This window comes from Pezoporus wallicus, unplaced genomic scaffold (assembly GCF_028554395.1).
Source record: "Pezoporus wallicus isolate ANWC-B61680 ecotype Strahan unplaced genomic scaffold, APGP_CSIRO_Pwel_v1 contig_8705, whole genome shotgun sequence".
NCBI lineage: Eukaryota > Metazoa > Chordata > Aves > Psittaciformes > Psittacidae > Pezoporus > Pezoporus wallicus.
In genome coordinates, this window is record NW_026638439.1 from 2587244 (window position 1) to 2605899 (window position 18656).

Consider the following 18656-nt stretch of genomic DNA (forward strand, 5'->3'; position numbering starts at 1 on the left):
TGCGTTTGATCAGTAGAGCAGCTACAGTGTAAAGCCTCAGAATACTCTACTTTGTTAGTATGTTTGGGAAGTGTCTGCTGCTGCTGAGTGAACTGAGGTGACATATAATGAGCTGTGCTTCATCTTTGATTACACAGTAATCCTTAAACAGAAGCTTGAGAAATAGCAACAGAATAAATGAATGCAGAACACTTGTAGGTCCTGATGCTATTGACAATGACATCAAAATGAATGACAGAACACACAGTCACAAAGCAGCCATGGCTGTAAACTGCTGCTTGAGACAGACAAGTGACTCGGCACCTTATTTGGATTTGCTAACTTAAGTGTGAATGCTTATCTCTGCCCCCAAAAGGTCTGCCTACATGGGACATGTTACTTTGAGCTACTCAAATGGCTGTATAACACGGGATTGAGGTCAACCAATTTGAGAAATGGATAACAATTTGCCTTGCTTATACTGTGGATTTGAGCTCCCACTGCAACTGTTTGGTGTCCTATCCCAAAGCAGAACCAATCAGTTCCCTAAATCTGAAGTTGAGGAAAGGACTTGTATATTACTCAATCTCCATATAACAAACTTCTTGGTTTCCTTCTAGGATGCAGAAGGAAGAACTCCAATCCATGTTGCCATTAGCAACCAGCACAATGTTATCATTCAGCTTATGATTTCCCATCCAGATATTAAGCTAAATGTCCGTGACAGGCAAGGAATGACCCCCTTTGCTTGTGCTATGACATATAAAAACAACAAAGCAGCTGAAGCAATTTTGAAGAGGGAGCCAGGAGCTGCTGAACAGGTAAGCTGGGAGCTTTCACAGCATGGTAGTGGAATTAATGCACTATTTTGTGGTAACAAGAGTTCCACAAGCAAATTATGCTTTATGCTTTAGTGGCTTCACATGGAATGACATTTGCCAGATGCTAGTTTTCTGTAGCAGGATTTATTAGGGAACTGTAGGGGTGTATGTGCTATGTGTGAGCAAGAACATCAAGTGATAGTGTCTCATCAAACCTTATCTCCTCAGTACTAAATCGAGGAACAGGCGTATGTGTATTTAAGGAGAAAGTTCTAACCCTACTCTTGTGCTCGACTAGTTCAAAAATGATCTACTACCTAGCTCTCCGGAAGCAGTTCGAAATGGAAACCCTGACCTAAAATAATTCAGTAATAGATCTCATGCTGAGCTATAAAAAAATCCAACTGTATCTTCAGGCTTCTGGTGTGACGCTTCAGGCAGCGGTTCAGGAGTTTCTTCCTATCCTGTGTAAGTTTAATTACTAGTAAAGTATTTGAGTGCTTAGTGAGCTCTTGTAATACATCTAAAACATGGTTACAAATACAGCCAGTCTCAAATATGCTTTAACGTCAGCTTCAAGGCAGAAATGAACAAACATGCACTTGGTGTGAAAGTAAAAAAGGAATATACTGCATCAATGTGGCAGGATTGCATGTTGCTTCCTTCTCTAGTGTTCACTTCCAGATTGACTCGAGTTTGCTTCATGTAACTGAGTTTTACCATTAACTGCTGCTCAGTACTTAACTCCAGCAGCTGTTAACTTTCTGCCTGTCATAATACTCTCCAGTGTGTGGTCAGGAAATGACAGGGTTATAAAGCAGGAATAAGGTAGTCTGAAGCAGACTAAAGCAGGCAGTTTTAGCTGATAATTTAATATCACATCTATCAAGTCTCTAATATCAAGGAGTGGAAGGAGCAAGACTACAGCTCACCTCAAGTTGAGAGAGTAAGTATCTTAGTGAAAATAGGTCCTACTAGAAAATGATTTACTGTTCTACAGTAGAATGGTTTTCATTTCATGTGCCCTTTCTGCCACAGGTTGATAACAAAGGTCGGAATTTCCTACATGTAGCTGTTCAGAACTCAGACATTGAGAGTGTGCTGTTCCTCATAAGTGTACAGGCTAATGTAAACTCTCGGGTCCAGGATGCCTCCAAACTAACACCTCTCCACCTGGCTGTACAAGCTGGCTCAGAGATCATTGTGCGGAATCTGGTATGTATCAGAGTCACTTTTCCTCAACTTAAAAATGCACATTCTGCCTTAATGTGTGCTCCCTGTAGGCTGGAGAAGTCAGCTGAAGGTGACGCCACTCTTCCTGAAACACAACTGACTTGCATAAAGTTCCCTCAGCATGTGCTGTTAGCTGAGCAGCATCAGTCGCCTTCCTATGAGCACGTTCGACTTGCAGCAATCGCTAGGTAGCATGGCTCACTTCAAAGGAGGAGCCCTTACCTTGTGCTTTGTGCAGATTTGAGCATGAACTCAAACTGCAGGAGCTGAATAACGGTAGCATTTATGTATGCTGGAGGCCTAGAAGTGTCTCTGCACAGTAGAGTCGTGTGTGCTTCGTTCACAGAAGTAAACTGTTGGCTAATAGCCCAGAAAACATCTTTGAACGTATTCCTTCTTGCATCTCGACAGCTGCTTGCAGGTGCCCAGGTGAATGAACTGACTAAGCACCGGCAGACTGCTCTTCACTTAGCAGCACAGCAGGATTTGCCCACAATTTGTTCAGTCCTTCTGGAGAATGGAGTAGACTTTGCAGCTGTAGACGAAAATGGAAATAATGGTAAACTCTTAAAGTTCTACAAGTAGTTGTAAACAGTTCAGAAGGTCTGTCATGATCTCTCCTAGTGATAGAGATTGCCCTCTGAATGGGCTCACTTATCAAAGTTGAAAAGGGATGAAAGTCCAAGAAATCAAAGCTGGTGGAAGAAGTTTTGGAGAGGGAAGGTGGGGGAAGTAGAAGGGGAGTGCTTAATTTTATCACACTGTGATTACTGCTGACATGAACTACTTCAGATTCTTAAAGCTTCTCTTTTCCTTTCAGCTCTTCATCTGGCAGTGATGCATGGCCGACTAAACAATATCCGTGTCCTGCTCACAGAGTGCAATGTAGATGCAGAAGCCTTTAATATCAGGTAATCAGTATAGCCTTAACAGACTAAAAGGAAGTATTTAGCTTGGATTATAGTGTTTCTACGCTGATGTTACAGTGAAGTGTGCAGAGTGTGCTGTGTATAAATTGTGAGGAAATGATGTATACCAAGAAAAGGAAGCTAAAGCAGGCGGTTGTGTATGATTGCACTAAGCTACTTAAGTGTAGCCATGTCTAAGTCTGAACCAAACTCGAAGGCAAAGAGAGTGGATAAGTAATTGTAATAGTGAACAGAACTCAAGGATAACCAACTCTTTTCCCCAGAGGCCAGTCGCCAATGCATATTCTGGGACAATATGGGAAAGATAATGCAGCAGCCATTTGTGACCTTTTCTTGGAATGCATGCCAGAATACCCTCTGGACAAACCTGATGCTGAAGGAAACACAGGTGGGTGAGATTCAGTGGCTGTAGAACTTCAAAGTCACTCAAGTTTTATTCATGGTGTGTCACTTTTAGAGCTGGAATGATTTGCAGTAATATGTTAAATACAGTAAGACATAAACACTGAGTGTAACACAAGACCTACTGCTCTGTTAGCAGTGTCTGGCTTTTATTTTTCAGTGCTCCTGTTGGCTTACATGAAGGGAAATGCTAACTTGTGTCGTGCAATAGTGAGAGCTGGGGCTCGTCTTGGAGTTAATAATAATCAAGGAGTCAATATCTTCAACTACCAAGTTGCTACAAAACAGCTTCTCTTCAGATTGCTGGGTAAGTACTACTTGCTACAGTTGGAAAGTGCTTTCAGCTTGTGCTTCTGAGATACTTTAGAGGAGGAAGGAACTCAGAATATTTGTCTTAGAGGACAGTAATTCCAGAGGGGGTGAACTTCTGAATATTCTGCTACTTTAAATGGGGGGTAGAAATAGTAATTTTTCTCATGATCAACTGAAGTTGCACAATGCAGACCTGTCAAATATTACTTTTTCTGAAAGGATAGATAGACATGGAGACTACTGGCTGGTGTCATAGCTAATGTAGCCCAAAACCTAGATTCTGCTTTTGAACTTGTGCTGTATAGTTGTAGGTAATGCAGTGTTGAAAGCAGCTATACATTGTCTACAACCAAGACTGCAGCTACTACAGGAGTAGTTAAATGAATTATACTGGATCCACCAAAAAGCTGTAAGAAGCCTCCTTAACAATACAGTGTACTCAAGGTGTCTGAGCCCCTTTACCTTTACAATTTTGCCTCTGACAGATATGCTGACAAAAGAACCTCCCTGGTGTGATGGCTCCAACTGCTACGAATGCACTGCCAAATTTGGAGTCACAACAAGAAAGCATCACTGGTAATGTGACGCATCTTGCTGTGCTTACAAGGAAATGGATTCCTCTTGCAAATGTAGCTAGTCTGGTTCTTTCTGGTGGTTTAGGAAACCTTCATGTTAATGTAGGTGTATTACCAGTAATCCAGCTGAAACATTCCATCCTGTCCTAGATCAGTTTCTTGTAATCTGACTAAAATAGTACCGTGTTTGTTGGAAATACGAACTTGAGAGAGGACCCCCTTAGTTCTAAACTTCTCCTCAGAGAGGAGTTCAGGTGTGTCAGGATCCAGACTTAGTCCCAGACTTGGTCAACAGTTTATGTCTAAAGGATTATATATGCACAATCAATCCTTTATATCCCTTAGTGAGGATTTCCAAGTTTCAGCATGCTTATTCCCAGTTCGCTTACCAAGTACCTAATGCAATAAGGATTCTGTTGAGGTTGAGAAGTGTCCGTGCTCAAGAGGCAAGCCTGGCACACAGCTTGCTGCTGTGCGGGAGAGCTCCACGAGCCATGGGCTGTCTATGGAGTAGGGTGACTGGCTTAGCTGTGTTTGCATAACCAGATGTATTTCAGTTGATGCATGCTCAACTAGCCCTCAGCTGCTGAGCAAGGTTTATAGCCCTTAGTTACTGTTATATCTCCCCAGAGGACAGCTTAAGCTATTGCTTAAGCAGAAAAGGGGGGTTGGGGCACTGTTACAGTAGTAGGGCTGACTTGATCTGAGAGATGAGAGATCTGGGCACCTACTGCCAGTTTAGGATAGGGGTGCTGTGTGTAATGTGGGAGTGAGTGAAGATGCTGACATGAGTAGACACAAACTGCATTTACTTAACTAGTGTGATCTTCTATAAGCTGTGCTGGGTTAGGTGGATGTTAAACTCAGATTTTTCTTTCTGGCCAACATTCCAGAGAAAACTACCCATGCATCAGTTGAAATAGTACTAGGTGAGTGACTAGTACAGAAGCAGTATGGGGTTTTAGCATTAGTATTTAATTATTAAATAAGAGATATAAAAAGATGTAAGAAAAATACAGCATTTCAATTGCTACTGTACCTTTCTAGTGATACTGTCATTGCTAAAGAATATCCAACAGTAAAACCCTGGTGATCCCTATGAGTGAATTTACCTTTCTCCACTCCTCTATCAACAGCCGACACTGTGGACGCCTGCTCTGCCATAAGTGCTCAACAAAGGAGATTCCTATCATAAAATTTGATCTGAACAAGCCAGTTCGAGTTTGCAACATCTGCTTTGATGTCCTCACTCTGGGAGGAGTCTCCTAGTATGCTGTGGAAGTAAAGGGATTCCCAGTCAGTGCTCCTGACAGCAGCTCTGCTTACAAGCCCTCTGGATAGGGAAGAGGAGGCCTATACATGTCTTCTGCACTAGACTGAACTAATTAAGGACCCTGATACGATATATTCTGGTATAAATGACTGTATGACTGTAAATGTATTGGGCTGTGATAGACTTCACTAGGAATTCGAGTGGAACGTTGAAATTAAGTGACAAAAGAAGTTAGACCCTCTTCTAGTTGCAGTGGGGTATGGAAGCTCACATTGCTAGGCTGATGTTTGAATTGACATAAAACAGGTCTGTCCTTGACATGGTGCTTTGCACTGAGCAACTCTACTAAGTCCTGTGGCTTTTGGGCTGCCTAGTAGAGGTTGGCATTACGTTTCAGGGTAACCAGGTATCTTTCTTTGCTTTGTCTTAAAGATAAATGTTCCCTTTCTCTAGAGAAGACTTCCTGTGAAGCTAGACTGAGCTGTTGCAACTGCTGTTCATTTCGAGAAACTCTTCAAAAATGGAGTAGTTCCAAGTATAGCTCAAGAATTGTGGCCTTACAACAGAAAGCTTTACAACATCTGATGCAAAGCAGTCAGAATTGCAGATCCACAGCTTGATACCTCCTCAGTAAATGTCTCATTAGCTTTAGCATGTTCAAGAGAAGTGCAGCATTGTTTTAGCCAGCGAATCCTCTTGCTCATACCTGCCAGAACTGTTCAAGTCTTTGTTGCACTTTCATATTTACATTGCTAGTCCTTCCAGTTTGTGAAACTTGTATAAATGCGCATAAGTGTGCTGCAGGGCCTAACTAAGCATATGCTAAATGGAGAAACACTAAAACTGGTTCAGTAGTGGAACTCTCAGTACAGCAATAAATGCTGAAGTGCATTATGAATCCCAGGAGGGAAAGTAGCACTTTCCTTTGGCTTGGAGACCCTGGTTAACTGCTGCAGGAGTCTCAGTAACGCTACCAGTGTAGAATGTGCTGCACCTCTAGACACTAAATATGGGTCCATTTTTAGCAGGGTTGCTGGTGAGTGGTGGTGTATTTGGAGGCTTCCCGTTAGCATTAAGCCTCTGGCCTTGGAGGAAGGATGCTGAAGTGGTGGTGCAGTGCCAGGGGTTTGGATTAAGCTGCAGTATTTTAATCTAGGCTCATTGTGCTCTCTTAAACATGCTGAATCTGTAAAAATCCAACACCACAATACCTAGGAAACAGGAAAGTACTTTGCTGATAGACAGGGTTGTGATTTGGTGGGCAAAGGCTTCAGTCAGAAAAACGTGTACTTAAACAAAACTACATGCCATCTTAAGGCTGTTTTTATCCCAGTTTAGACTCAACTCAGCAATCCTCATCTCTACTCCATGAACTGTGCATTTATTTGATGACTGTTATCTCCTCCAGTGTACGATATGGACAAGTTGGTGATGCGCTGCCCTATTTGGAATAGTGACTTACCAGTCTTAAGGAGTAAGATGGGATGATAAACCAGACTGCTGCTTTCATGGAAGATTTGCTTGAGGTTTTTCTTCAGACTTGTACAAGCAAAGGGTAGAGGAGGGTGTAATTGCTGACATTTGCACGATGAATTTCACATCAAGTCTCACTTGATCTGCACTTTGATCTTCCAATATGCATATATTATAACTGGAATCTCACTCTTGTAACACTAGAGAAGAATAATGGATGATAATAGAAACTTGCATCGCTGTTTTATGTCTGCTGCTGTCACGTTGCAACAGAATGCCCTGGGTGACACAACTGGTCTCTAACACTGTTACTGATACAAGTGGTCCATCTCTGGAATAATTCTCTAGGTGGAAAATAATGGTGTCTGAAGCACTGAACTGCAGGCTACAGTTTGGTTTTATAAGTGAAATAGATGATGGAAGACACTGAATTTCTAGTCTCTTGCTTTCTTAGGTTTCAGAGTATCACTGGTTGCAAGTCTCTAGATGGAGAGAAAGTGCATTTGGTGAGTCTTGACTGTACTGTATCCTCTGATCATGTGCTAACTTTCTCCTTGGTTGGGAGCTGCCGTGATGTGGAGTGCTAAGTGTGTGCTTACAGTACTGATAGAGGTAGAGCCCAAGGACTTCATCTTCATTGGAAAGCCACACAACATGCAATGTCTGAACCATTTAAACATCACGTTTTCAGTGACTCCCTGGTGGAAGGAGCAGGGGAACAGGGAGCTCAGTTCTAACAGAATAAGCAACCTTTTAAATTATGAAAAATGTAGATGTTGTGAAAATTCAGCTTAACTGAGTGGCAGGTTTAAGGCTGGCTAGTTGTTCTTTTTGAAGTAGACTATTAATTGTCTCCTAGAGGTTCAGGCAGTTACATCTTGGAAACAACATCTAATGCTCCTTGTTTGCCATGTACAGCCAACAATACAAGTTTTCTCACCGAAATCTGAAAGAGAGGGTTAGTCATAAACTAACACACAGTCTGAAGTGTTCATGGAATTTCAAAGAACTAAATTCAGGAAATTTAATCATGTTAAAGTGCCTTTGAGATAGTTTCCTTCCAGCCAACTTTAAATAGCTTTCTGCCAGTTAAAGGGAAAAAGCTCACACCTTGAACCAAAATCCAAGTTCGTTCTCTTCTAGTTCAGCTGAAGAGGCTGAGCCCAGCACCCAGCTGGTGGGGCTCAGTCCTTCACATGCTCTGCCTAGTATTGGTCTGAACTCTGACACTTGATGTTTTGGGGGAGTTTTGCTGCCAATGCTCTGCTGCAGGGTACAAATGTGAACAAAGGCACTTCGTAATGCAGTAGCGGTCATCACATTTCTAACTCTGTAAAGAACTGCTCTTCCTTTTTATAGCATAGTACAGTTGTGACCAAACCCCCCTCCCTTCACCCCTGCTGGTTTTAAATGGTATTAACTTAGGATTCAAGTCTGCCAAGTGTTAAACAAGAGGGTGAACGGAAAACAAACTTGTGTCCCAGGAAGTGATGCTGTCAGACCAGGCTGTGGGCACTGCAGCAGAGCTGCACGGGAAGTCTGTGGTGGTTCATACTGTAGCTTTTTGTTCTGAGCCTGGATTCCTTTGGATTACAGTCATCCAGCACCCTTACACAAGCACAAAACCTGGTCTGGCTTCAAGTGTAGTGTATCTGAAAAAGGTGTAGTCACTGCTTCACACCACTAAGTGGAGTGAGAATGTTGGTGTTGAAGGTACTAACACAGCAAAGCAAGCTGCTGGCTAAAAGCTGACAGATGCCTTAATGACTCTGTCATTGGCTTGTACAACTTCTTACATAGTGCTTCTAAATTAACCTGTAACAATATGGGATGCTGAGGCTGGATTTTTTTGTAAATCAAATATTAATAGGCAAGTCCTCTTTCTCCTGTAACCAGCAGCGTTGGTACTGCAGCAAACTCGGCTCTAGAAAAATCAAAGCTTGTACAAGTGACAAACAACTCTGACCATTCTAATACCCTCTGTGAAATAGAAAAGGGAGTCTTAGAACAATGGCGTTTTTTATCTGCAATGTTTGTCTGGAGTCATTGTAAAAATGTATTTTTCCAATACGCATTACTTTGTTGTGTAATGATTCTACTTGTAATAAAATGCATAACTAGATCATGCATCGTGAGGTAGAAAACCTTGTTCAGAAAGTCTCTCGTGTAAAGACAGCTGCCCCTCTGTGGGCTGTCCTCTACAAGGCACAAGGAAAACTAGGGCTGGGACAACTTGTATTCCTTGTTTTGAGGTTATTCTAGGTACTCATTTTAATGTTGGGGAACTGCTACAGCTGTTCTGGTTTATACCACCTAGTCATCTCCAATGCCTTATACTAGACTTACCTGTAATCATTCCTATGAAACAATCCTGACTTCCTACAGGCCAGAGCTGCTTCATGGAGTAAATCACTTCTCAGCTCAGATCCACTTCAGTGGATGAGTAACATAGGCTTGGTGTGCTCAGCTGCACACTGGTGGGCAGCTTGGCCTCCTGGAAGAGATGTAACTGCTGCAGCTTTACTTCAGGATAAGGAAAGCTTCAGTGCAATAGCAGAACCCGCCAAACCATCTTGGTGAGATTGTGATGCATTAGTCTTTTATTAATAAAACTTATTAAAGTATGGGTGAATGGTGAGCTTTATTAGAGCACTGCCTCTGTGCACTTGACCCCTGTGTAACTGTCACTATTCTTTCCCACCCTTTTCTACCCTAGGAGCGTGGAGCTGAGCTTTTGGAACACTCCAGGTCCTTGAGGGAGTCTCCATGTTTGCTTTAGCAGATGATTTATCTCTACTACAAGCCAGACCCCCTATAGTGTTACGAAACACTACCATGGAATTGGTTTTCAACCAACTGACGTTAAAGCAGCACCATCCTGTCTTTCCTTCCTGCAGCAGTGTATTTGGTTTTGGTGTGGCTCTTAAGATAAGAACCATCCATGCAGCGTTCCAGCACTATTTGCATAGTGCTCAGGCATCCCAGCTGTATGGTCCCATCCACAGCTGTAGCCTCATCTATAACCATCACCGGTGAGAAGTGTTGCTGCATGACCTGCTGTTGCTGCCAGGAAGGGACTACTCCAAAGTAATGCTGCCAGGCCTCCTGTGAGCTCACCCAGTTATGAACTAATAGCTCTTCAGAGGTAGCAGTAGCTCAAAACTTAAGTTTATAAATGCCTTCTAGCTCTTTCTACATAGGTGGCAGTTGCCTTAAGGAAAAGAATTGAACACAGCTCAGCACACCTGTGCCGCTCCTGTACTCGGTCTCTCTCAAGGCTGCAGCTACATCAGAAACTGATTATAACAGTAGATTCTTTGAAAAACAGCAACTGCTTCCCTGTACCTGGGGATTTACAGTGCCTGAGCCCTCTGCAGGTGCTTCCTTGTCCCTTTCAGCCCCACACAGGAATGGTAATAACTTGCCTGCTCTTTTGGGAGTCACTTCTATCACTGAATTTTGCCAGCTGTGATGAAATCTGTACAGACTTTATGGAGCTGGGCTCTGTGAGGATACACCCAGCCTCGGGTTGTAGTTCAAAGGGCACATACCAGGTGGGAGAAGGTGCCATGGAAGCAGGAGGCAGATTACAGCAGGATGGTCATGCTGCCACATTGCTTTTATTATCATATACTGAGAAGTACCAGCTCCTCATCTGCGTCGTCTGAAAGTAGTGAATCACAGGAGCAGGAAGGTGAGGTTAATATTAAACAAGGATCCTCATGGGTGGCTCCCAGTATCTTCTTTACACAGTATCTAATACAAACACTAAATGAGGGAATACAATTCTGACTTTTGCCTTCTGTACTCCCAAGATTTTGATAAAGCTTGTGTGTAACCAAGCTGTACAAGTTCCCAGATACTACCTACCTTAATTATAGGAGCCATTCAGGCTTCTTCCTGCTACCTTTAAACTTTGGAGTAAAGCAATTGACTGGGAAGGAGCATAAGCACTACAATGCAGCAGGGTTCAAACGACTGGTGGACTGTGTGTAAACTGGGGTCAGAGATGCTGCAGCAGTTCCTGTGCTCACAACCTTGCTGCCTTAAAACACAATACATTGCACAAACTCATCTCCCGACTGCACAAGAAATCAGTTGCTAAGTATAATTCAGGCTTTGCATCTTACAGTTTGTTGCCAGATGTAAAAATACCATCAGAATGAAGCACTAAGAAAGTATCCCATTACTAGCCACTAATTCGGCTGAAGTGTTTCCTCCTCCTCTCAACTCCATCTCCACACGTTAAAGAGTCACGACGTGAGGTTGCTGCTGCCCCTTCATGCAGATGGAGAGGAACACAGCTGGAGCTGCCCATACAAAGCTCGTTTCGCTGCAGGGCTCTTAACAGCGGCCTCGAATCCAGCCCTGGGAGTCACTCCTTCAGGACACACTGCTCTGCCAGCGGAGGGCAGCCGCTGTATTCCTGCAAGTGAGGGTTATCCAGGTCGCCTCTGTCGCGGTGCTCGGTGGAGTCCGGCTGCCCCCACGGGGGACCAGTTGTCCTCACACACACGCAACGGCTGCCCTTGGACCCCGGGTGGAACAGCTTCCGAGGGACTCCAGTCCAGTCTCTGCTCACTCCCCCACTGAGAATGGAAAAGTAAATCACAGTTCCAACCCGTGAAAATCACAGAATCCCAAACTGGTTTGACTGAAAAGACCTTAAAGCTCATCCAGTTCCAACCCCCTGCCACAGGCAGGGACACCTTCCACTAGAGCAGCTTGCTCCAAGCCCCTGTGTCCAACCTGGCCTTGAACACTGCCAGGGATGGGGCAGCCACAGCTTCTCTGGGCACCCTGTGCCAGCGCCTCAGCACCCTCACAGTGAAGAGCTTCTGCCTAAGAGCTCATCTCAGTCTCCCCTCTGGCAGGCTAAAGCCATTTGCCCTTGTCCTTCCCCTAAAGGCCCTTGTAAAATGCTTCCAAGTGAACTGAGAATCAGTAGATAAAAGCCTAGGATAATCTGGGAGAGTTAGAACTAAAGACATGCCTACTGAGGCAGCCTCCAAACATCTCGGCTTTCTGGTTCATTTTATTGGTTGTGCTTCAGAAACCCATGGCCTGAACATAGTTTCACAGTGCTAGTACGTGCTCTCACCCTTCTGGGAGCAACCAGCTGCTTCCGGTGTTTCTATTGCTGGAAAAGGAATCACACAGCCTTACATAGCACAGCATGTCTAATAGCAAAAAATGCCTTTTTTGGTGTAGCTAATTGCTCACAGATCACCACACGCCACCTTCTGTGCCTTGCCTAAACACAATGATTCCAAGAACTAGGCCAAAAAAAAACCCCCAAGTCTCAAGTACTTCCACGACTACTTCAGTGTCTTCATTAGCCAAATCCTGCCTGATCCCCTAACTACTGCCCCTTTTAAGCCTGTAAACCTTTACACAAGTGACTGCCACACAACATGCAGTCCCAAGGCTGCACCCAAGCTCATTCACACATAGAAGCAGATCTCCCAGTGCTACTGGTGCACTGAAATGAAGCCTAAGCAATTTGTCTTCAACCAGAACAGTCCCTAAACTGAGAGAGGTATACAACTAAACAGGCCAAGCAGGAAATGACTATTCAAAGCTCAAGCTCATTTTTATGTGGTTGTAAGTGAAAACTGTTGTCCCAGTACTCTGTGAGACACACTGTGAAACTGTCTGAAAAGCAGGAGCTAATCCTTGCATTCCCTGTCTGAATGTAGCAGATGGTAATAGTGGGATTTGTGTCCTGTTTTCCTGAGAACAGGAGGATTGTGTGCACATGTGGCAAATTCTGAAACCTGATTTTGATTCCAGTGTGACAGCAGAGTTTTTGCCTCAGAAATAAAATTCCTAAGTGTACTGATTGGGATGAGACATCATTTGCCTTTTACCTACAAAGTGAGACGAGTCCCTCTCCATGGCCTCACGCTGGAGAAACCCAACCTGAAGCTCCGTGCAACCCCAGACTGGGTGGAGGCTGACAGCAGTTGTGCAGGGACTCCACACAGCAGGAGTGGCACAGCAGAGAACTGCACCACTGCTCCCTGGCAGTGGGCTCTGCCCTGTCAGAAAGCAGAGCCTGGGGGTGTTGGCTGACAGCCTCCTGAACAGAAACCAGCTTGTGGCCACCAGCATCCTGGCTTGTACCAGCAGCAGTGTGGCAGCAGGGCCAGGGCAGTGACTGTCCCCCTGCACTGGGCACTGGTGATGCTGCACCTCAAATCCTGTGTTCAGTTTTGTGCCCCTGACTGCAAGAGAGACATTGAGGGGCTGGAGCGGGGCCAGGGAAGGGCAGCGGAGCTGGTGCAGGGCCCTGAGCACAAGTGTGATGGGGAACGGCTGAGGGACCTGGGGGGATGAGTCTGGAGAAGAGAGGTCCCTACAAGTGCCTGACAGGAGGATGGAGCCAGGAGGGGCTGGGCTCTGCTCCCAAGGAACATGGGATGGGGCAAGAGGAAACGGCCTCAAGCTGCACCAGGGCAGGTTTAGATGGAGCTGAGGAAACAATTCCTTCACAGGGAGGTTTGTCAAGCATTGGAACAGGCTGCCCAGGGAAGTGGTGAAGTCAGTCAGTCACACTTGGGGACATGGTTTACTGGTGGCCTCAGCAGTGCCAGGTTAAGGCCTGTAATTGATAATCATAAAGGTCTTTTCCAACCTGAGCGATTCTATATATGCAGACAGAGCAAGGGACCAGCCATACCAGCACTCAGCACACTAGGACCAACTGATGCCCTTTGTGAAGAAGTCAGCAGACCTCACCTACAGCCTACAGAGTGAGCCAGTACATCTTCCTATGTCACTCCTATTAGGCAAGGCAATGACAAAGCTCAGGGCATCCAAAGAAAGGTCGGAAACGCTTTGCTCCAGAGAGCAAGCGTGACAGCAGGAGGGCAAGATTTTACCTCTCTTTGGAGCACCAGAACCGGCTGCCCGCAGCAGAGCTCCATTCTGAGTTGCAGGGTGGAAACTGCTGCTTCCTCTGCTCGCTTTCTGCTTGGAACTTCAGCGCTTCCTCAATGGCAGCCTCAGCCTGCCGTAAAGCTTCTGTTGGTGCCCCGTATTCATCATAGAACCTGCCCACCAGCTTTCCTGGCAGAGAAGAGCAACGAAGACCACAGTGTTTCCAGGCAAGGAAAACGAACAGGGTTTAAATCTGTTATTTAAAGACAAAAAATAAGGCGGATCTTGGCCACAGCCCAATATTAAAACCAGACTGAGCTTTACATCCCCTCTATCCTTGGAGGTTCCCAGACTCCCATCCCCGTGCTGCTGGCAGGTTTCCCTTGCTGTGGCCACCCCGACCGAACCACCTACCCACGGGCTCGTAGTGCTCGCTGTAGAAGGCCAGCCAGCTCCGGATGGCCAGCAGCCGGCCTGGTGACAGCGCCGAGACATCATCCACCAGCCCCGCCGCGGTGAAGTCGCCGGTGGCGAACGCTCTGGTGGCATCTCTCCCTGTGGGGCAGGCAGCGAACCTCCAGCCCGCTGACAGGCCCAAACCCCGCTCCCAGAGCCCTCCCCTTTCCCCTCCAGAGGTACCTGCGAGGCCGCTGTAGGCACCCCCGGGGCCATAGTGTCTGCGGCCGCGCTCCACGTCGAAGACACGGCCCAACACAGCGAGGTAGAGGCCGGGCTCCCCCGGCGCCCCGCGGTACCGGGCCAGCTCGGCGCTGCTCAGCAGGCGGCCGCGGGGCGGCGGCAGCCAGGTGCGGGGATCGAACCCGCGGCCCAGCAGGCAGGCGGCCCCCAGGCACAACAGCGCCGCCACCGCCGCCGCGCCCCGCCGCATGGGGCCGCGCCGCGACTGCTCCCGGCCTTTTCACGACGGTTTCCTCGCCGCACGGCGGTGTGGCCAGCGCCGGCGGACACCGTCCCTTTCGCGTCTCCGCTTTACGGCGAGCGTCGCGCGGTGCGGCAGCCCCGTGCCTTTCCGGGGCGGGGCTTTTGCGGCGCCGGGTGTCGCTTGGCGGCAGTGTGGCGCGGCCGCCGCCGGCCGGAGCTGACAGGTGCGGCGGGCCGGGAAGCTGCTGACTAAGGCGGGCCGGGCGGAGCCGCGGGAAGGCGGAGGACAAGTGGCTCTGCCGAGCGCCGGGTCGCAACGTCGGCGCTTCCGAGGGGCTCATGGGGACGGCGGCGAGCCACAGCAGCGAGGACGAGGAGGAGGGGGGCGCCGAGGAAGGCATGGAAGGGGCGGCCACCGCGCCTCAGCCCGGCGCTCCCTTCCCGCCTGGCACCGCCGCCAGCCCGGCGCCGCCGCTGCCTCCGGCTGAGGTGCTGTTGGACCAGGCCCGGTTGCGGGAGGCCACGGCGCGGCTGCGGGAAGCGGCGCTGCCCGAGTCGCTGGTGTCGCGGCACCACAGCACTCTGGTGCGCTGGCTGGAGGAGCGCCTCAGCCGCGGCGACGAGGCCGTCAGCCTGGAGCAGTTCTGTGAGGTGCTGGAGAGCGTCTCCCGCCTGGCAGCCGGCTCCCGCGGCGAGAGCGAGGAGGTGAGGCGGCGGCCGGGGGAGGGGGGGGGGGCAGGCCCTGCTCGGGCCGGTGGGGGAGCTCCCGCCGGAGCCCGGGTGAAGGGGGGAGTGGAGGGAGGCGATGGGAGCCCCGAGGGTGCTGCCGGAGGTGGATCTCACCGAGCCGGAGGTGCCCAGGCTCGGCCATGGGGATCCGGGTCACCCCTTCAGGTAACCGGGGCAAGGCCAGACCAGAGGCTCTTCTGCTGCGAGGCCAAACAGGCGGCTGGTGGTGCCGATAGGCAGGCTGTCGGCTTGTAGATAGTTTTTTTATTAATGAATTAATTGTGCCTGGTTTTGGAGATTACACTCAGCAACTGCTTCTGAAGAAAACCGTATTTTGCTACAACCCGCTGCTGCTGTTATTGCCAGCAGCAATAGCAGCTGTGGGTAGCACAGGTAGGAAATTCAGCGCAAGTAATTCCTTCGAGATGGTATCAGCAAGTCAGAGTTTACCAAACTTAATTTTCTTGTTCCTGTTCAAAACCAGCAGTGAAAATGTCAAGTATCTCATTGCAATCCTATTGCTTACTGTAAACTAAGAGGTTTGGAAAACTTGTTAGAAAGTAGTGTAACAGAGTTCCCTCTCTATAGAGAGAAGGTCTCAAAGTTTTAACGGTAGAAGAGAGCACCGTTTCCTTTCTGGTGTCGGAAGGGACGTGGATAAATTAACGTTTGGAACGTTTAGCTTTACTCCCTAGCTAGCATTCAAAATGCAGTCGAACACCCCTCTGGGAATTTCACACTCAGCTGAGAAAGTGTTTGTGTCCGAATTTGTTAGTGCATGCAGTTCTTGAGGCTCACCAGTGCTTTCCTTCTGCCTTTGTATTGCTCCTGAGTAGCAGAATAACTTGGTAAACCGTTCAATCACGTGTATGCTCCTTGAAACTGGTGCCGTTGTATTAAAAATGCTACTGGAACCTGGGAAGAGATTGATTTTGTTGTACAAGTAAGTATGCTTATAGCAGCTTGCTGCAAGTAGCTTGCTAAAATGCTGCTGCCTCCATTTCCAGTTGCTTTACAAGAACCAATAAAGAGCACTTCTTTGTACAGACAGTAAGAGTGAAATCAGTACATAAGGATTCTTCCTCTTAGTTACAAACAACTGAGCTTTGCAGGCTGGGGGGATATTTTGAGGATTGAAGTTGTTTTTGTTTTGTGTTTTCTTGCTCGGGGGACGGGGACGGACTGACGACAATGACATTATCAATAGATTTATCATGGAGCCGATAGATGGTCTCATCTAGTCTGTCCTGCAAAGCTGAGATGTCGGAGTTGTGTGGAAACCCTTGATGTCATTGTTTCTGTGACTGGCACCCGCCCACAGGCTGTAGTATTTTAGATTCCCAGGATGTGTTTTAGACTGATGAGAAGTTAGTTTGTGGGTGGCAGGTCAATAGGTTTCCCTTTTTAATGTCTGTAGAATCCGGTCTGGCATAGGCCAAGGTTTGATCTGTCCATTAAGTTTTTCTGCTGTCAGTGTGAGGCTTGTGAATACCTGCTTTGAATGCTTTATGGGCAAACTGAACCTCTGTTGAAATTCAAAATCTTATTTTCTGGAGAAATTAAATCTCTGAATCCTTTTTTTATTCGTGTCTCAGCAGCTATCATACAGTGTATCCAAGTTTCACTTGAAGCATTAATGCTGCAGTTCTGCTGAGAGCAAAGGGTGAAATGAAATGAAGAGTTTTCCTAAGAGTTTAAAAATAAAGTAACAAAATACTGCATGAAGATGCAAAGAAAAGCAGAGATCTAGTAATCTCTCCTTACACGAAAGTATAAGAAATTGGTTTAAAGTAGCTGTGGGCTAATACTGCCTTGCCATCTGATGTGTTTGTTTTCACCAGTAACATCACAAAACTTGCTTGTTCACCTCATATTTTAGTAATTGCACAGCTCCACCTCAGATATGAGGAGAAAAAGATGTAATGGCAAGAATGATGTGGTAAAAAACTGTGCATTGAAGTGTTCTGCCAACTGAGTTCTATTTGTTTAAAATTAATTCCCTCTGGATTGTTATCCTTAGGCAAAGGTCTTGGTTTTTTGTTTGTGTCTACCTGATGCCCAGCACCAGTCTGCTTTGCCACAAAGAGTAATACTTACATAGTTGATTGCTGTTAGCATGGTTCTGCTGTATGTTTAATAGAGTTCGTAAAATGCTAAGCTGAAATTCAGCTCTGTGCTGCAGAAGTGCCGTTGGAGCTTTAGTCAGCCAAAGTAAGGCATTGCAATTCTGTTGTCTTCTGAGGACTTTGCTCTCATTTAGGTGGTGTAATTATGTCATGGTTAATTGGCAGGTTATTTTCATCCAGTCATTTCAGATTACTTCTCTCCAGGATAGTACTTTTAATGGTACATCAAGTTTGATAAGCAGGTAGCAAACCAAGAGATTCAAGCATAAGCCTCCTCCTGAGTAGCAGTGACTTCTTGACTGTCAGGCATGTGTGAGATGATCTGTTCTTAGAGGCCAAATGTACTCAGCTATGTAGCTGAACTTGAAATACCAAGTTCAGGGCTAGGAAACTGAAGCCTTGCTTGTGAAGAGATTAGCAATTAAACAGAAGATGTTTCAGAATTAAATATGATTGTGAAAATATAGCTAGGGTTTTTAGTAGTATTGTGTCACAGGACTGTGACTCCTTTGATGTGGCTGGTTAACAGCATTATGTTTATGAGCTTGGTCCTGTTTTACAGGCTTAGCTGAATAAAGGTACCTTGTACTTTTGTTAGTACAAAGACGTGAAACGCAAAGCTATGTGAGTTACTTGTTATACATGCTCAGCATAGCTTTTTATGTTAAACATTTCTGTCAAAGTCAAAGATAATTAAGTTCCCCTGAATTAAAAAGTAAGAACCTTTTCTAACTCTTTTCATTGTTTTAACAAATACTTTGACAAATGATATTAAACTGGTGTTTTGTGTAGGACAGTGCATGGAAGGAGATACATGTTTTAAAAACTCTGGTTCTAAGGATGCTTTCTTAACTGAAGAAAATGCATGAAACCTGGAAGAATTGGGGTAGCTGCAGCATGAGATGGGTGCAGCAGTAATGAGCAATGCCTGGTATGGCTTTTAGAACTAACTCAGCCTTTAATGGAAGAGCTTTTTAGTGCTCTTTTGTGAGCACCTTCTTTGTAGTCTCAGATGTTAGTGGATGGATGCTGCTGATTCA

General features: G+C 46.3%; 3 protein-coding genes across 6 annotated transcripts in view; 2 read left to right on the top strand and 1 right to left on the bottom strand.

Annotated features, from left to right (window-relative positions):
• The window catches only part of ANKFY1 (ankyrin repeat and FYVE domain containing 1), a 30236-nt gene extending 22992 nt beyond the window's left edge, over positions 1-7244 (top strand). For both annotated transcript variants that reach the window (XM_057410734.1, XM_057410736.1), the window contains exons 18-25: positions 600-800; positions 1839-2015; positions 2445-2592; positions 2854-2944; positions 3226-3350; positions 3525-3671; positions 4162-4252; positions 5388-7244. In XM_057410734.1, the coding sequence (XP_057266717.1) occupies positions 600-800; positions 1839-2015; positions 2445-2592; positions 2854-2944; positions 3226-3350; positions 3525-3671; positions 4162-4252; positions 5388-5520 (1113 nt within the window). In that variant the 3' untranslated portion in view covers positions 5521-7244. The remainder of the gene's footprint in view (positions 1-599; positions 801-1838; positions 2016-2444; positions 2593-2853; positions 2945-3225; positions 3351-3524; positions 3672-4161; positions 4253-5387) is intronic.
• Positions 7245-11091: 3847 nt separating this feature from the next.
• LOC130599920 (neuferricin) lies at positions 11092-14783 on the bottom strand. Its single transcript, XM_057410755.1, has 4 exons — positions 14519-14783; positions 14294-14434; positions 13882-14068; positions 11092-11586 (listed from the first exon to the last, which is right to left on the bottom strand). Exons 1-4 carry the CDS (start codon positions 14766-14768, stop codon positions 11373-11375), a joined length of 792 nt encoding a protein of 263 aa, XP_057266738.1. The 5' UTR covers positions 14769-14783; the 3' UTR covers positions 11092-11372.
• A 188-nt stretch (positions 14784-14971) lies between these two features.
• ZZEF1 (zinc finger ZZ-type and EF-hand domain containing 1) overlaps positions 14972-18656 on the top strand; it is a 56506-nt gene continuing 52821 nt past the window's right edge. For 2 of the 3 annotated variants that reach the window (XM_057410731.1, XM_057410732.1), the window contains exon 1: positions 14972-15466. In XM_057410731.1, the coding sequence (XP_057266714.1) occupies positions 15101-15466 (366 nt within the window). In that variant the 5' untranslated portion in view covers positions 14972-15100. Of the gene's footprint in view, positions 15467-18359; positions 18548-18656 lie in introns of those variants that run through there. The other variant, XM_057410733.1, reaches the window with a different exon arrangement.